Here is a 15,214-nt window from a genome sequence, read left to right as displayed (position 1 = left end):
GTGTTGTACTAATATCCATACTAGTTAATTTTCTCTTCTTTTTCTTTTTTAAAAAAACTTTATGTCTATTTATTTTTGGGGGGGGAGAGAGAGAGAGAGAGAGAGAGAGAGAGAGAGCGCCAGCCTGAGTGGGGGAAGGGCAGAGAGAGGGAGACATAGAAACCGAAGCAGGCTCCAGGCTCTGAACTGTCAGCACAGAGCCCGATGCAGGGATTGAACCCACTAACTGTGAGATCATGACCTGAGCTGAAGTCGGACACTTAACTGAGTCACCCAGGCACCCCTTTTTCTTTTTTTCTAAGCAAACTTTGCCCCCAAGATGGGCTCAAACTCAGGACCCTAAGATCAAGAGTCATATGCTCCACCTACTGAGCCATCCAGGCACCCCTTCTCTTCTCCCTTGAATTCAGCATTTCACCCCCACTGTCTCTTCACCACAGTCGAGGCTCTTACCACATCACAGTTGGAGAGTTTCTCAGCCCATCTCCCTGCCTCCCATGCTGCCTCCTGGAAGTCCGTTCTCCACATGCTGCCAGCAGCAGCGTACCCTTCTGCCAACCCTTACCATCCTCTTCAATGCGTTCCTTACTGGGCCATTTCAGTACTTACCAAATCTTTCCCTCCTCCCTCTAATACTGCCTAACACATGACCTCCCCTGCCCTTTATGACCCAACTCTTTCTAGTCCTCTTCTTTGTGTTTGTTCATAATATCCTTATCTGTCTGGGATCCTGGAATATCCTTTCCATAATTCCCTGTCCCTAACCTTTCTAAAACCCTAAAATGAGTGTATGGCCCATTATGACCCATCTTAATTATCACTGCTCTGGGAAACTGCCCATACTCATTTATTCATTCCTAGAGCATATTTCTAATCTAATATAAAAATGAAGGAGACACGATCCCTGTCCGCAAGGAACTGTAAATAATAATTACCATTGTCACAACACAGTGTATTGCACTTACTATGTGCCAGGGTGTAGTCTCAATACTTGTTACTTTACTCATTTTATATTCATGAAAACCTAATGAATATAGGTAGGTAGGTAATAACCTAAAATTATGTTCATTTTATAGACAAGGAAACTAAAGCTCAGAGAAATCAAATAACTTGCCTAAGCTTACAATAGCTAGTAAAATTCAGATACTGACAGAACCACAGTCTCTTGTAAAATAAGCCAAGAATTTGGTGATTCTGCACAAGACAATGTATATTAAGTGCCTAACATGTAAGCTATTGTATATGCTATATAAGAGACAGAAAAATCTTTAAGGAAAAAAATCTATGTTTTATTCACCATTTCTATTATATTATTTTTGCCTGTCTTCTTTGATTGTTGATGGGTTTTTTTAGTTTAGTATTTTTCAGAGAGAGAGAGAGAGCAGGAGAGGGGCAGAGAGAGAGGGAGAAAGAGAATCCCAAGCAGGCTCTGTGCTGTCAGTTTCACAAACAATGAGATCATGACCTGAGCCAAAATCAAGAGTTGGACACTCAACTGACTGAGCCACTCAGGTGCCCTGGTTGTTGATGATTTTGTGTTTAAATCTTGCTTCCTTAACTAGAATGTATACACAGTATTTATAATACTAAGTGGAAATTAGGCAAATACACAGATAATTCTAACACAAGACAATGGAAAGTGCCAGGAGAGACTTATAAACAAAGTCCTAGATCCCATATGGGTTTAAGATGTGGGGATGGAGAGCTGGGGTTTGAGTCACGGTTATGGGGGAAGGGGGGGGTCAGAAAAGGCCATTTGACAGATTTGCATTTGAGAGGCCAACATAACTATGGTGAAGGAAGACCATCTCAGACAGAGGAAGTGCATAAACAGATGAAATGAGAGAAAAGTAAGGTATCTTTCATGGAACAGTAAGTCCAGTTTGTCTGAAACTGAGACATGCCCAGGTGTGAAGAGTGGTGGATGTGACCGGAAAGGTTGGGTCAGGACCTAACTGTCAGGGACCTAAACCACGGATGTAAGAATCTGGACCTTATTCAGTGGAGAAGGAGTGGCCTAGTAGGTTTTTGGTTTGGTGAATCACAAAACTGGAACATTGCACTTAAAAGGTTAATTTGTGGAATGGGAGAAGATATTTGCAAATGACATATCAGATAAAGGGTTAGTATCCAAAATCTATAAAGAACTGATCAAACTCAACACCCAAAAAACCAATAATCCAGTGAAGAAATGGGCAAAAGACATGAAGAGACACTTCTCCAAAGAATACATCCAGATGGCCAACACATGAAAAAATGCTCAACATCACTCATCATCAGGGAAATACAAATCAAAATCACAATGAGATACCACCTCACACCTGTCAGAATGGCTAACATTAACAACTCAGGCAACAACAGATGTTGGCGAGGGTGTGGAGAAAGAGGATCTCTTTTGCACTGCTGGTGGGAATGCACACTGGTGCAGCCCCTCTGGAAAACAGTACAGAGGTTCCTCAAAAAATTAAAACTAGAACTACCCTTTATTCAAAGGATACAGGTATGCTGTTTTGAAGGGACATATGCACCCCAATGTTTATAGCAGTGCTATCAACAATAGCCAAAGTATGGAAAGAGCCCAAATGTCTATCAATGGATGAATGGATAAAGAAGATGTGGTATATATATACAATGGAGTATTACTCAGCAATCAAAAAGAATGAAATCTTGCCATTTGCAGCTACGTGGATGGAACTAGAAGGTATAATGCTAAGCAAAATTAGAGAAAGACATATATCATATGACTTCACTCATATGAGGACTTTAAGACACAGAGTAGATGAACACAAGGGAAGGGAAGCAAAAATAATATAAAAACAGGGAGGGGGACAAAACATAAGAGACTCTTAAATATGGAGAACAAACAGAGGGTTACTAGAGGGGTCCTGGGAGGCGGTACGGGCTAAATGGGTAAGGGGCATTAAGGAACCTACTCCTGAAATCATTGTTGCACTATATGCTAACTAACTTGGATATAAATTTTAAAAATAAAATTAAAAAATAATAAAATAAAATAAAAGGTTACTTTGTGTGCAACATAAAATGGACAGACACAAAGAAGAGAAGAGGAGGAGAAATAAGGAAGGATACAATGACATGGTGGAAGCAGCAATAACAGGGCTTACAACTGTATTCACTCTCATAATTACCCACAGCACTCCCTGAACAAGCCTACCTTGACTCATAACTATATTTAATTAACTTTCTTTGGTTTATTAGTTTGGTTTCTTCTTTTGATCTGACTTATGGCAATGAGTTCAGTTTTGAGCTTCTCACTGAAAGCTCATAGGTGGGATTGGGACCTCAATACTTTTCACATAACTGTAGAATTTATAGTATATAGAATGATATTATGCTATAATTTAAGCATATGGGAATTTCACAACTAATTATTAAATTGTTAATTATTATTAAACTGAATGAGAACTGCTGCTGCACTCCCAATTTCATTGCTCAGATCTACAGATACATGTTTTGGCCCTATCTGATATCCTTCACAGCAAAAGATGTTCCATGGTGGAAGTCATGTGCGCATGGATTATTTTCAGGTTATGTGGTCTTGCAAGTATAGCCCTAATTATTTGCTCAGAAGAGCTTGCAGTCTTTCAAAGTTGTAACGGAAGCTTGCAAATAAATTAAAAATTATTTTTTTTCTGTCTTTCAAGAATAAAGTACTTAGCAAAGTTCCAGGCTGATAAACAATTTCAAGTCTTAGTGTTCGATTTGTCTAAGGCAATGGGGCTCCGACTATAGGCCTCAATGCTTCCTCTCCATGTCCCCAGAACTCACAGGTAAAATGAAACAAAGAAGGATCCACCTTGAAATGTACACAGTACCCTTTTCTCTAGGCTGGTGCAATTTCAAAGATTGCTTTCTAGCTATAGGAGAGAATGCACACATATGCGCACACATGTGTACACACACATGCACACACACAAAAACACAGAGCAAGAACTTGCCCAAACTAATGACATCTTGTGATTCCATAGCTGATGTCTCAGGATTACTATGATTGGGACAAAAGGTTTTTGTTCAAAGGTCCTGTTTCATGTGACTAAAAACAAGTGACTGACCCAGAGAGATGTGATGTCTCCATGACAGAGATGCTCTTGCAAGGTCAGAAATATGGAATGAAGAAAAGTAGAAAGGCAAACAAAACCAGTTCTTCTCAGATTTTGTTTTAGGTTTATTTATTTATTTTGAGAGAGAGAGAATGTGGATGGGGGAGGTGAACAGAAAGAAGGATAAAGAGAGTATCTGAAGCAGGCTCTGTGCCATCAGCGCAGAGCCCGATGAAGGGCTAGAATCCACGAAACCTTGAGACCATGACCTGAGCCAAAATCAAGAGTCAGACACTTAATGACTGAGCCATCCAGGCACCCCAACAGCTCTTCTTGGATTTTTAATCACTTCTTCCTTCCTTCTTTCTTTTTAAAGATCAAATTGTAGGCAAAGAAGAAAAAATTACTTAATTTGAACTTCTAAAGCAAAGTTAGGAAAATAAAAGCATCTTCTAGTTTGGATATTAGAAAGGTATGAGGAGTTTGCCCTCTCTTTCTTGGGCACTCAATATTCTCAAGATGTCACTGTAGAAAAAATAGTACATTTTTCTACAGATATCCCTGTGATACTAGCAGACAGTCCCAGAAACCAGGGTTATAATCTAATGAGATGCACCTACATTAACATGATCACACATTTTTGAAGGCGGATCCCAAAGTATTTTTTGTTCAGTTTATATTATTTTATGAAGCTTGAAGCCATAGAAGAGGGAAAATGAAAAAAGGCAGGTTTGAAAGATTTACTTTAGCAGAAAGGCAAGATAAAGAATTTTCATAACTCTGGTTCACATGGTTTCCCTCCAGGTCTTGCATATTTAGGTTCCTAAACAGAACATATATATTTTTTTAAAAAAATCTATCAAAATGGCAGATAAACTAAAGGATTCCACTGGAATTAATTTTTAGAGTCAATCTGTATGAATAAGAATGACAGCAAAACAAAGCTTCACTACTGCAATTAAAAATGGGACCAGGAGACTCAGAGTCAAATGAACGGCAACGCTTCTTGGACAACCAGATTCTATCCTGTGTTCTTCAACATCGCTCTCTTGCCTAAGGTTATCACCTCGGGATGTTCATATTCCCAGTGTTTATCTTTAGGCCATCTGACAATCTTTTTTTTTTTTTTTTTTTTGGTCTGAAAAAACAATATTGCTTTTGAAAAGTTCCATCAGGAATCAGCCTCTGGCAATATGGCAAAGTCTAGACAAAAAAATTAAAAACATCAGACTAGCAGTTACAATATTTACTGCCTCATTAGTTGAGAAAAGCAAATGTTCCACTGAGGTAATCCATCAAGATTACCTCAAGCTTTTTTCTCAGGCTAGATTTATAGTCAATCTACCTGGAGATGGTCCTGGTATTTTAATTTTGTGTTAAAAGTAGACAATTGTTAGAATGTGCTAGTAGAATGGATTTATACTATTAGGACAAAAGGAGCAATGTGGTAACTAAAGCAGTGAATAATGCCCACAGAAAAGAAGGCAAATGCCAGTAGAAATGCAACACATGCCTTTCAGATTCTGCTTCAGTAAAGACATTCCTTGGTTTCCACTGAGATCATTTTAAACTAGAACGGCTGCTATTTCTTCTCATATGTAAGAAATCCTCTTGTACAATGACACGGATAGAATGCAACCAAGCCAGTGAAGCCAGAGATCCTTTGTGACCGAAATCAAAGAGTGACATTTAAAAAAAAATAGCTACAGATTAATCTGACATGGTTCATTTTATCCAAAGAACAAAAACCAATCACTACACTTTCTATTTTCAATTCTACTCCTTGCTGCTTCCAAGTGCTTCTTCCTCCAGCAGCAGCATAATTTATATCTTGAAAAGCATTTCTCAGCCTGCTGTGATGGCTAACTTGGAGCTCAGACCACTGAAGGAGGGGGAAAAAGCTGATTAAAGCGAAGTCCCAGGCTCCCACCATGGATTGCATCTTCTGGGAGACACTATCAAAACTGTTAATAGTTCAATAACTATATGGCATAGAGTTCCAAACTTTCAGAGATGGTTTTCTTTTTCCCCATGAAAAGGTTACATTGCGGTAAAAAAGACAGCAATAAATAAATATATTTTTACAAGAAAATGTGATTGTTTTGAGTTGAAGTGTCAAATAATGGTAAAAAAATATCTAGCCGCTTTTCTTTCTTGACCAAGTCATTCTGACTTACCTGGGGGATCACCCCAAAGGCTTTCCTCCACTCTTGCAAAGGTATCGAATACCAAGACACACCATCTATTTGGATTTCTCCTTCAGTGTTCAGCAGTCTCAAAAGAGCCGATAACAAAGTACTCTTCCCTGATCCAGTTCTTCCCAAGAGGCCCACCTAGAAAACAAGAGGGATAGAATTACTCCTGTGACATACAGATACCATACCAGAAATGTTACCTGGTATTATGCTTCAATAAAAAATATCAGAACAGTTTTTTTTAACATTACCAGGGGAAGATTTCAACTTATTCATTCAAAGCTTTCTGTACACTCTCAGTTCTGACCAATATTGATCTTAGGCAGAGCAACCCTGGAGGAGAATATAGAAACTGGCCATATGGAATTGGACTCTTCATTCTGGACCTTTCATTTATCACTGACCTTTACTAATGGCAAAAAGGTGAAAAATCGCCCATTTTGCATCAAGGAAAACAAACATACAGTGTCCTAATGCATATCATTTCTAAGGATGGCCTTAAGCCAAAAGCAGGGACCTATATAATTTGATCTAGTTCCTGAATGAATATGAGCTTGAAAATGAATGAATCTGAAATAGTTCTAACATGTAGATACTTCCCCTCATAAAGGAAGCACAAGTTTAGGCCTGACCATAAACAAGAATAAGTTCAGTGAGCTCTATGTTCCCAGAGAGGGCAGGCTGAACCTTGCCATTCAGTGCATAGGCACTTGGACAACTGTCAGATTGCATTCTTACATCTATGCTGACTGGCAGGAAGAAAATCTGGAGAAGCAAAAAGGATATTAAGAAAACAACTATTCTTGTTACTAAAAGACTGTAAAAGCGTAAAACAGAAGTGAGAACTCCAGGCATTGCAAGGGGAGATCAGGTGCTTCAGGTAGCCCACAGGGACCTCAAGTCTGTGTTCCACGTGGGCTTAGATCCAGCACTTGGAAGAAGATGCTTTAAGTGGGATAGAACATTCCTGCAGTCATTAACTGAATACTGAATAACAGCCTGATATTTAGTAGCACTGAATAAATGTGCACTTCTTTCCTTTTATTTGATTTCTCTCTTTTATCATTTAACTTTTTTTTATAGGACAGCTGAGCCAATGGTCTTTTACAGTAATGCTTTTTATACTATCTGTGACAAAGAAAAGTTTTGTTTATTTGTATCTAGTCCATTGCAAATCAGTACTTTAAAAAAGAAAACATAATAAAAATGAATTTCTACATGCTTACTCTCAATTCCTATACTTATCAGAGACCCCAAACAGCTTATAAACCAGAACCAGTTCATGGACCACAAAGAATACTTTAGAGCTTATAACAATCTGCAGTAATAACTTTCTGAATACTTATTAAGAATCTGGTAATAAACTAGGCATTTGGGATAAATTGGTAAACAATAATGACACCATGTCTTTTGTTCGTAAGAGCTCTGTAATGAGACTTTCACAAATGCTTGTTATCTGAGACAACTGAGAAAATAAGATAAACCTCAATCTATACACAATACCCTTTTGAGGTTCTTCATACTGCTAATCAGAATCAGTAATATTTTACTTATTTTTTTCTTGGTTATTACTTGTGTTAACACCAAGAATTTAAGTTTAATAAGCACAGGGTGGTCTGTGTTTCCATTGAATTCTCAGCACCTTCCAATGTGATGGGTTCACATAAAATTCTCAATAAATACTTGTTTGGATTCAATGAGGGACAATCAGGTGGAAGGATGAATGAATGGATAAATAGACACATGGATTGGGTGGATGGATGGAAAGAAGGGAGGAAGAAAGAGAGGAAAAGGAAGAAGGAGGGAGAGAAGGCAGATGAATAGACAAACTTATTTAGTTGATCTAACAAGAAAACAAATTTAGTTAATTTTGGTGAATTACAAGATTAACTCTTAATTAAAAATCTTGTGAAATTTCATATGCACACCTCCATTTCTGAATCAGCCCATGCTTTACAAACATATTCATCATATGTTATGATTTTTGAAACACAACAGTAAAACTTTTATAAGCAATCTGAATATGCTTTGTATAGATGAGGTATGGGGGAAGGGAAGTTCAATAAGAGAAAGTGATTTACTTTAAAGTCATATCACAAATTTAATCAGACAACAAAAAGAAATAAAAGGCATTCAGACTGGCAAGGGAGCAGTAAAAATTTCACTATTTGCAGATGACATGATAGTCTATATAGAAAACCCAAAAGACTCCACCAAAAAATTGCTAGATCTGACACACGAATTTAGTAAAGTCACAGGATACAAAATCAATGTACAGAAATCTGTTGCATTTCTATGCACCAATACTGAAACACTAGAAAGAGAAATTAAGAAAATAATATCATTTACAATTGCACCCCAAATAATAAGATACTTAGGAGTAAACCTAACCAAAGAGGTGAAGGACCTCTACTCTGAAAAGTATAAAACACTGATGAGAGAAATTTAAGATGACACAAACAAATGGAAAGACATTCCATGGTCATGGGTTGGAAGAACAAATATTGTTAAAATGTCTATAGCACCCAAAGCAATCTACACATTTAATGCAATCCCTATCAAAATAACAGTCTTTTTCATGGAGTTAGAACAAACAATCCTAAAATTTGCATGAAACCACACACACACACACACACACACACACACACACACACACACCAAATAGCCAAAGCAACCTTGAAAAAGAAAAGCAAAGCTGGAGGCATCACAATTCTGGACTTCAAGTTATATTACAAAGCTGTAGTGATCAAAACAGTATGGTATTGGCACAAAAAGAGACACATAAATCAATGAAACGGAATAGGAAACCCAGAAGTAACCCACAACTATCTGGTCAGTTAATCTTCAACAAAGCAGGAAAGAATACCCAATGGCAAAAAAGACAGTCTCTTCAACAAATGGTGCTGGGAAAACTGGAAAGCAACATGCAAAAGAAAGAAACTGGACCACTTTCTTATACCATACACAAAAATAAATTCAAAATGGATGCAAGGCCTACATGTGAGACCTGAAACCATAAAATCCTATAAGAGAGCACAGGCAATAACCTCTTTGGCATCGGCCATAGCAACTTTTTTCTAGATACGTTTCCAGGTGCAAAGGAAACAAAAGCAAAGATAAACTATTGGAATGACATCAACATAAAAAACTTCTGAACAGTAGAGGAAATAATCAATAAAACTAAAAGGCAACCTACAGGGTAGGAGAAGATATTTGTAAATGACATATCTCATAAAGGGTTTGTATCTAAAATATCTAAAGAACTTTTAAAACTTAACATCCAAAAAATGAATAATCCAACTAAAAATGGGCAGAAGACATGAATAGACTTTTCTCCAAAGAAGACATCCAGATGGCCAACAGACACATGAAAAAATGTTCATTGCTCATCATCAGGGAAATACAAATCAAAACTACAATGAGATATCACCTCACACCTGTCAGAATGGCTAAAATCAGTAACACAAGAAACAACAGTTTTTGGTGACAGTGTGAAGAAAGGGGAACTGTCTTGCACTTGCACTGTGGTAAACTTTCCACTGTGGAAAACAGTATGGAGGCTCCTCAGAAAGTTAAAACTAGAGCTACCCTACAGTCCAGCTATCACACGACTAGGTATTTACCCAAGGAATACAAAAACACTAGTTCAAAGGGATACATACACCCTGATGTTTATAGCAACATTATCAACAATAGCCAAATTATGGGAATAGCCCAAGTGTTCAACAACTGATGAATGGATAAGGAAGATGTGGTATAAGTATATACACACATAGATACAAACATGCATACATACATACATACATACATACATAATGGAATATGACTCAGCCATAAAAAAGAATGAAATCTTGTCATTTTCAATGACATGGATGGAGCTAGAGTATCATGCTAAGGAAACTAAGTCAGTCAGAGAAGGACAAATACCACATGATTTCACTCATATGTGGAATTTAAGAAACAAAATAAAATGAGCAAAGGGAAAAAAGAGAGAGGCAAACAGAAACAAGAAAGAGGCAAACAAGAGAGAGGCAAACAAGAAACAGTCTTAACTATAGAGACAAACTGATGGTTACCAGAGAGGAGGTGGGTGGGGGGATGGGAAAATAGGTGACAGTGATTAAGGAGTGTACTTGTGATGAGCACGGGGTGTTGTATGGAAGTGACGAACCCCTATATTGTACCTCTGAAATTAACATTAAACTCTATGTTAGCTAACTGGAATTTAAATAAAAACTTTAAAAAAATAAATAGAAAAATAATAATAGGGCGATATCACAATTTTTTTACAAAAAGTACCTTGAGGTCCAGAACCCCATATGATTAGTCAAGGTTCTAATAACTGAGATAAATGACCATGTTCTCTTTCAAACAGCACATATTGAAATTTTTAGAAAACTCAGTTTTTTTGTCGGTATAGGAGTAAATTGAGAGGCAATGTGTAAATCTTATGTTTAGCTTTAAAGTTTTTAGCTTTTCTCTGCTTCTTCTGTATTATTGAATTGCCGATATTGCATTGTGTCTGACATGTTTTTAACTGCAAAGAATCTTATTGGCCCATACCTAACAAAGTCTTTTTGTTTATATAATTGGCACATAATAATTCCTTTCCGGGATTTGTTTTTCCAGGCTTCTCAGTGATCTGTTGAATAGGATCAGAGTACTTCCTGCAAATGAGATTTTAAGGTATATCCTAATTCCAAGTCAGTGACTTCTAGTAACTTCAGTGAACTTCCTTTCTGCGAATTTTGGATCAAGACAAATCAAAATATTATGTGGAGAGCTAAACAATGTTGAATTTGGTGCTAACTGTAACTTCATTGCACCATGAATAAAACAATCTAAGTACATTCTTTTCAGAGGACCTGATTTACTAGTCTACTACTGCAATATATTGAAACCTGCTATAATTATTTTTCATCTCCTTGTGGTCTCCAGAAATCATGATACCAAACAAAATAAAATGTAGATCCACAAAGTGATAATAAGTGCACCTTTTATATGTTTACTATTAATAAAATATAATTCTTAATAAAATAAGTTCTTGAGAATATGCTCCTCATAACTCCAGGAAAAACTACTAAATGATTCAGTTACTCAATACCAATTTTTATCAAGATGGAATGCCATATGTGTTTAAAAAATCAAATAGACATTTAAGTGTTAATGCTGCTATGATCTGAACCCTTGATACTGATTTAACTGCTTCTGGCATCGCAGTATTTTGAAGAGGCTACAAATAAAGAAGGCAGGTAAGCTCACCCAAAAGAATAGATCTTGAAGTACTATTAAATAGCTGTGTAACCAGGGGACCGTCCAGTACTGTGATAGACACAAAATAACATCTAAGGCATTTTGATAAGTCTACGTTTATCATGAAGGATGTGGCTCCAAATCAGAATCCCAGCCTGCATTTTGAGAAGAACAGAAAAGGAAAAAACAAAGAGTTTTCTCACTGGGGGAAGAGTTTTCTCATTTAATCTAGATATTAAAATTCAGGCAAAAAGTCAAAAGCTTTCAAGACAACAACTATTTGAGATTAAAAAGAAAAATAGTTTTAGGGGTGCCTGGGTGGCTCAGTCAGTTAAGCATCCAACTCCTGACTTTGGCCCAAGTCATGATCTCATGGTTGTGAGACAGTCCTGCATCAGGTTCTGTCTTGATGGTGTGGAGCCTGTTTGGGATTCTCTCTCTCCCTCTCTCTCTCTGCCTCTCCCCTGCTCTCTCTCTCTCTCTCTCTCTCTCACTTTCTTATTCTCTCAAAATAAATAAACTTAAAAAAAAGAAAAATGTTTGTTTTTTTAATCAAAGTAAAGGTTGTGAAATACCTGCTATATTTCTCACGCATTGAAAATAAAATTTAAAGTACAGGCTCTATGAAGTAAAGGCCTAAATTAAGAGCAAAGAAGATAATAGAACATCTCTTCCATAAAATAAATGTCATGGACAAAGTGCTTTAATATGAAGACTGAATAACTTTTCTGCTTAAAATTTTGATTTTTGAAATATTTTCATCATGCTATGGGCTTAATATTTGTGTTTCTCCCACATTCATATGTTGAAATCCTAACCTCCAATGTGAGGACTTTGGGAGGTGGTTAGGTCATGAGGGTGGAACCCTCATGAATGAGATTAATGCCCTTATAAAGAAACCCCAGGAAGCTCCCTCACCCCTTCTACCATATGAGGTTACAATGACAAGACAGACATCTATGAGGAAGTGGGTTCTCACTAGACAATGAATTTTCTGGCACCATGATCTTGGACTTCCCAGACTCTAGAAGTGTGAGAAATAAACGTGTGTTGTTTATAAGCCACCCAGCCCAAGATATCTTGTAATAGAATCCCAAATGGACTCAGGCACACGATCTAACCAAGAATGCTGAATTCCATTAAAAATTAAACAAGAAATGCCCATTTAAGTCCTTTCCAATTTTTTTTTCAAGAAGATGAATTAGACCACAGTTGATCTTGCAGAACTTTTGGATAGTCAAAATAGTATACTGAATTTGAGTCTTCTTAATTCAGCATGCAAGAAGTATGTTTGAGGCATCTTGTTATAGTTTGCAACATGCTGTTATAGGTTCTAAGGGCAAGACAGCAGAAATAACAATCTTAAAGAGAGCTGCTCAGAATAACATTTTAAGAATCAGTTCCTACTTTAATCAATCATATGACCTAGAAGTAGGTATAAGCTATTCATTCATGCAAGCATTTAACATATTCTAAGCAAAGGGATTAAAAAATGAAAAACAGGACTTCTGGTTTCTGGTCCAAAATATAAGGAACTTGAATGTCATCACTCTGGCCTAAAAACAAGTAAAAAGCTAAGCAAACTGAAGAATCAAAAGTCTTCTTACATCTATTAGAGAGTGAAGACATACAACAAACTGTAGCCGTCATAAATGGAGAGACAGACAGACAGACACAGAGAATCACAATTTACTAGAAAAGAAACCATGATCAGAAACCTCTGCAGAAACCAGAATCAGACTGAAAAACCCTAAGCTGTAACTAACAAATTACTGGAGGCTCAGTGTAGACAAGTCTGAGAGTAAAAACGTCCAGAAGAGGACATTTGTAGAAGGGCCCCCAGACTTTTGTGAGTATTAGCTCCAGGGCCCAACCAGTTTTACCATCTCACAGTAAAAAATACAGAAAAATCCTTTGGTGCATCCAGCAGGACAAGCGGGAAAGCAACAATTTTGCAGTACTCCTGAGCATTAGAGAATTCTGTTCTTCACAAGCCCTCCCTCAAGAGAAACTATTTTACCAGAGTCTAACAACTGGGCTTTTTATTAGAACCCGACTGATCTAGGGAAGGAAAATACCCAACTCCAGGTCACACTAGCCATCCTGTGTCATGCAGTAAAAGAAGCACAGAGAGAAATTTATAGCACTAAGAGAAGAAATATCTAAAATCAATTATCTAAGTTTCTACCTTAGGAAACTAGGAAAAAAAGAGCAAATTAAGTTCAAAGGAAGCAGAAGAGAAATAATAAAAATTAGAGCAAAATCAACTAATTGAAAACAGGAAATCAGTAGAGAAAATCAATGAAAACTGGTACTTTGAAAAGATCAATAAAATTAATAAGCTTCTAGCCAGGCTAACTAAGAAAATATGAGAGTTGACACCAATTACTAACATTACAATTGCAAGAGGGAACATCACTATATACCCCATGGTAAGAGAACAATAAAGGAATACTATGAACAACTATATGACCACCAGTTTGATAATCTAGATGAAACAGACCAATTCCTTGAAAGATACAATCTTTCAAAACTTACACCAGAAGAAATGGACAATGTAAATAGGTACATATCTTTTAAAGAAATTGTATCAACAATTAACAACCTTCCAATTCAGAAATCTCCAAGCCCAGATAGATTCGTTGGTGAATTCAACCAAATATTTAAAGTAGAAATTCTACCAATCCTCTACAGTTTCTTCCAGGAGATAGAAGCAGAGGGAATACTTCTAACTATTCTACAAGGACAACATTAAAATAATACCAAAACCATCAAAGACATTAAATATAAACATTTCTCATGTACATAGAACCAAAAATCCTCAACAAAATATTATAAATCAAATCAAACAACCTGTAAAGAGATTAGACACCACGACCAAGTAGGATTTATTCTAGATATACAAGGTTGGTTCAAAATTCAAAAATGAATTAATATAATCCATCATACCAATGGGCTAAGAAAAATCACACGATTATAACAATAGATGCAGAATTCATTTGACAAGATCCAATGCTAATTCCTGATTAAAAACTCTCAGAAAACTAGGAAAGAGGGGAACTTCTGTAACTTGATAAACATCTACAAAACCCTATAGTTAACATCACCTGTAAGGGTGAGAAACTCAAAGACTTCCTACAAAGGTCAGGAACAAGGCAAGGATGCCCCTTCTCAAAACTCCTTTTCATTTTTTTTTTAAATTATTTTTTATTTTTATTTTATTTTTATTTTTTTTTCTATATATGAAGTTTATTGTCAAATTGGTTTCCATACAACACCCAGTGCTCATCCCAAAAGGTGCCCTCCTCAATACCCATCACCCTCCCTCCCCTCCCTCCCACCCCCTATCAACCCTCAGTTTGTTCTCAGTTTTCAAAACTCCTTTTCAACATAATACTGGAAATCCTAGATAATGCATTAAGACAAGAAAAGGAAATGAAAGGCATACAGACTGGGAAGAAAGAAATAAAACTGTCTTTGTTCACAGATGACTATCTTCCATGTAGAAAATCTAAATCAGGAATAAAACTCCTGGAACTGATAAGTAATTAAAGAAAACTTGTAGGATACAGAGTTCTTATACAAAAGTCAATTGCTTTCCTAAATACCAGCAATGAACAAGAGGAATTTGAAATTAAGAACACATTACCATTTACATTAGCACTTCCCAAAACAAAATACTTAGAATAAACATAAGAAAATAGG

The 15,214-nt window shown here is 36.6% G+C and overlaps 1 protein-coding gene across 1 annotated transcript in view; it reads right to left on the bottom strand.

Annotated features, from left to right (window-relative positions):
- The window catches only part of CFTR (CF transmembrane conductance regulator), a 158,722-nt gene that overhangs the window by 19,483 nt on the left and 124,025 nt on the right, over positions 1 to 15,214 (bottom strand). Inside the window, exon 22 of the mRNA XM_032592502.1 lies at positions 6,239 to 6,394. Coding sequence (XP_032448393.1) covers positions 6,239 to 6,394 — 156 coding nt within the window. The remainder of the gene's footprint in view (positions 1 to 6,238; positions 6,395 to 15,214) is intronic.

The sequence above is a fragment of the Lynx canadensis genome, chromosome A2, assembly GCF_007474595.2.
Source record: "Lynx canadensis isolate LIC74 chromosome A2, mLynCan4.pri.v2, whole genome shotgun sequence".
Classification (NCBI taxonomy): domain Eukaryota; kingdom Metazoa; phylum Chordata; class Mammalia; order Carnivora; family Felidae; genus Lynx; species Lynx canadensis.
This window is presented reverse-complemented; position numbering and strand designations above follow the sequence as displayed.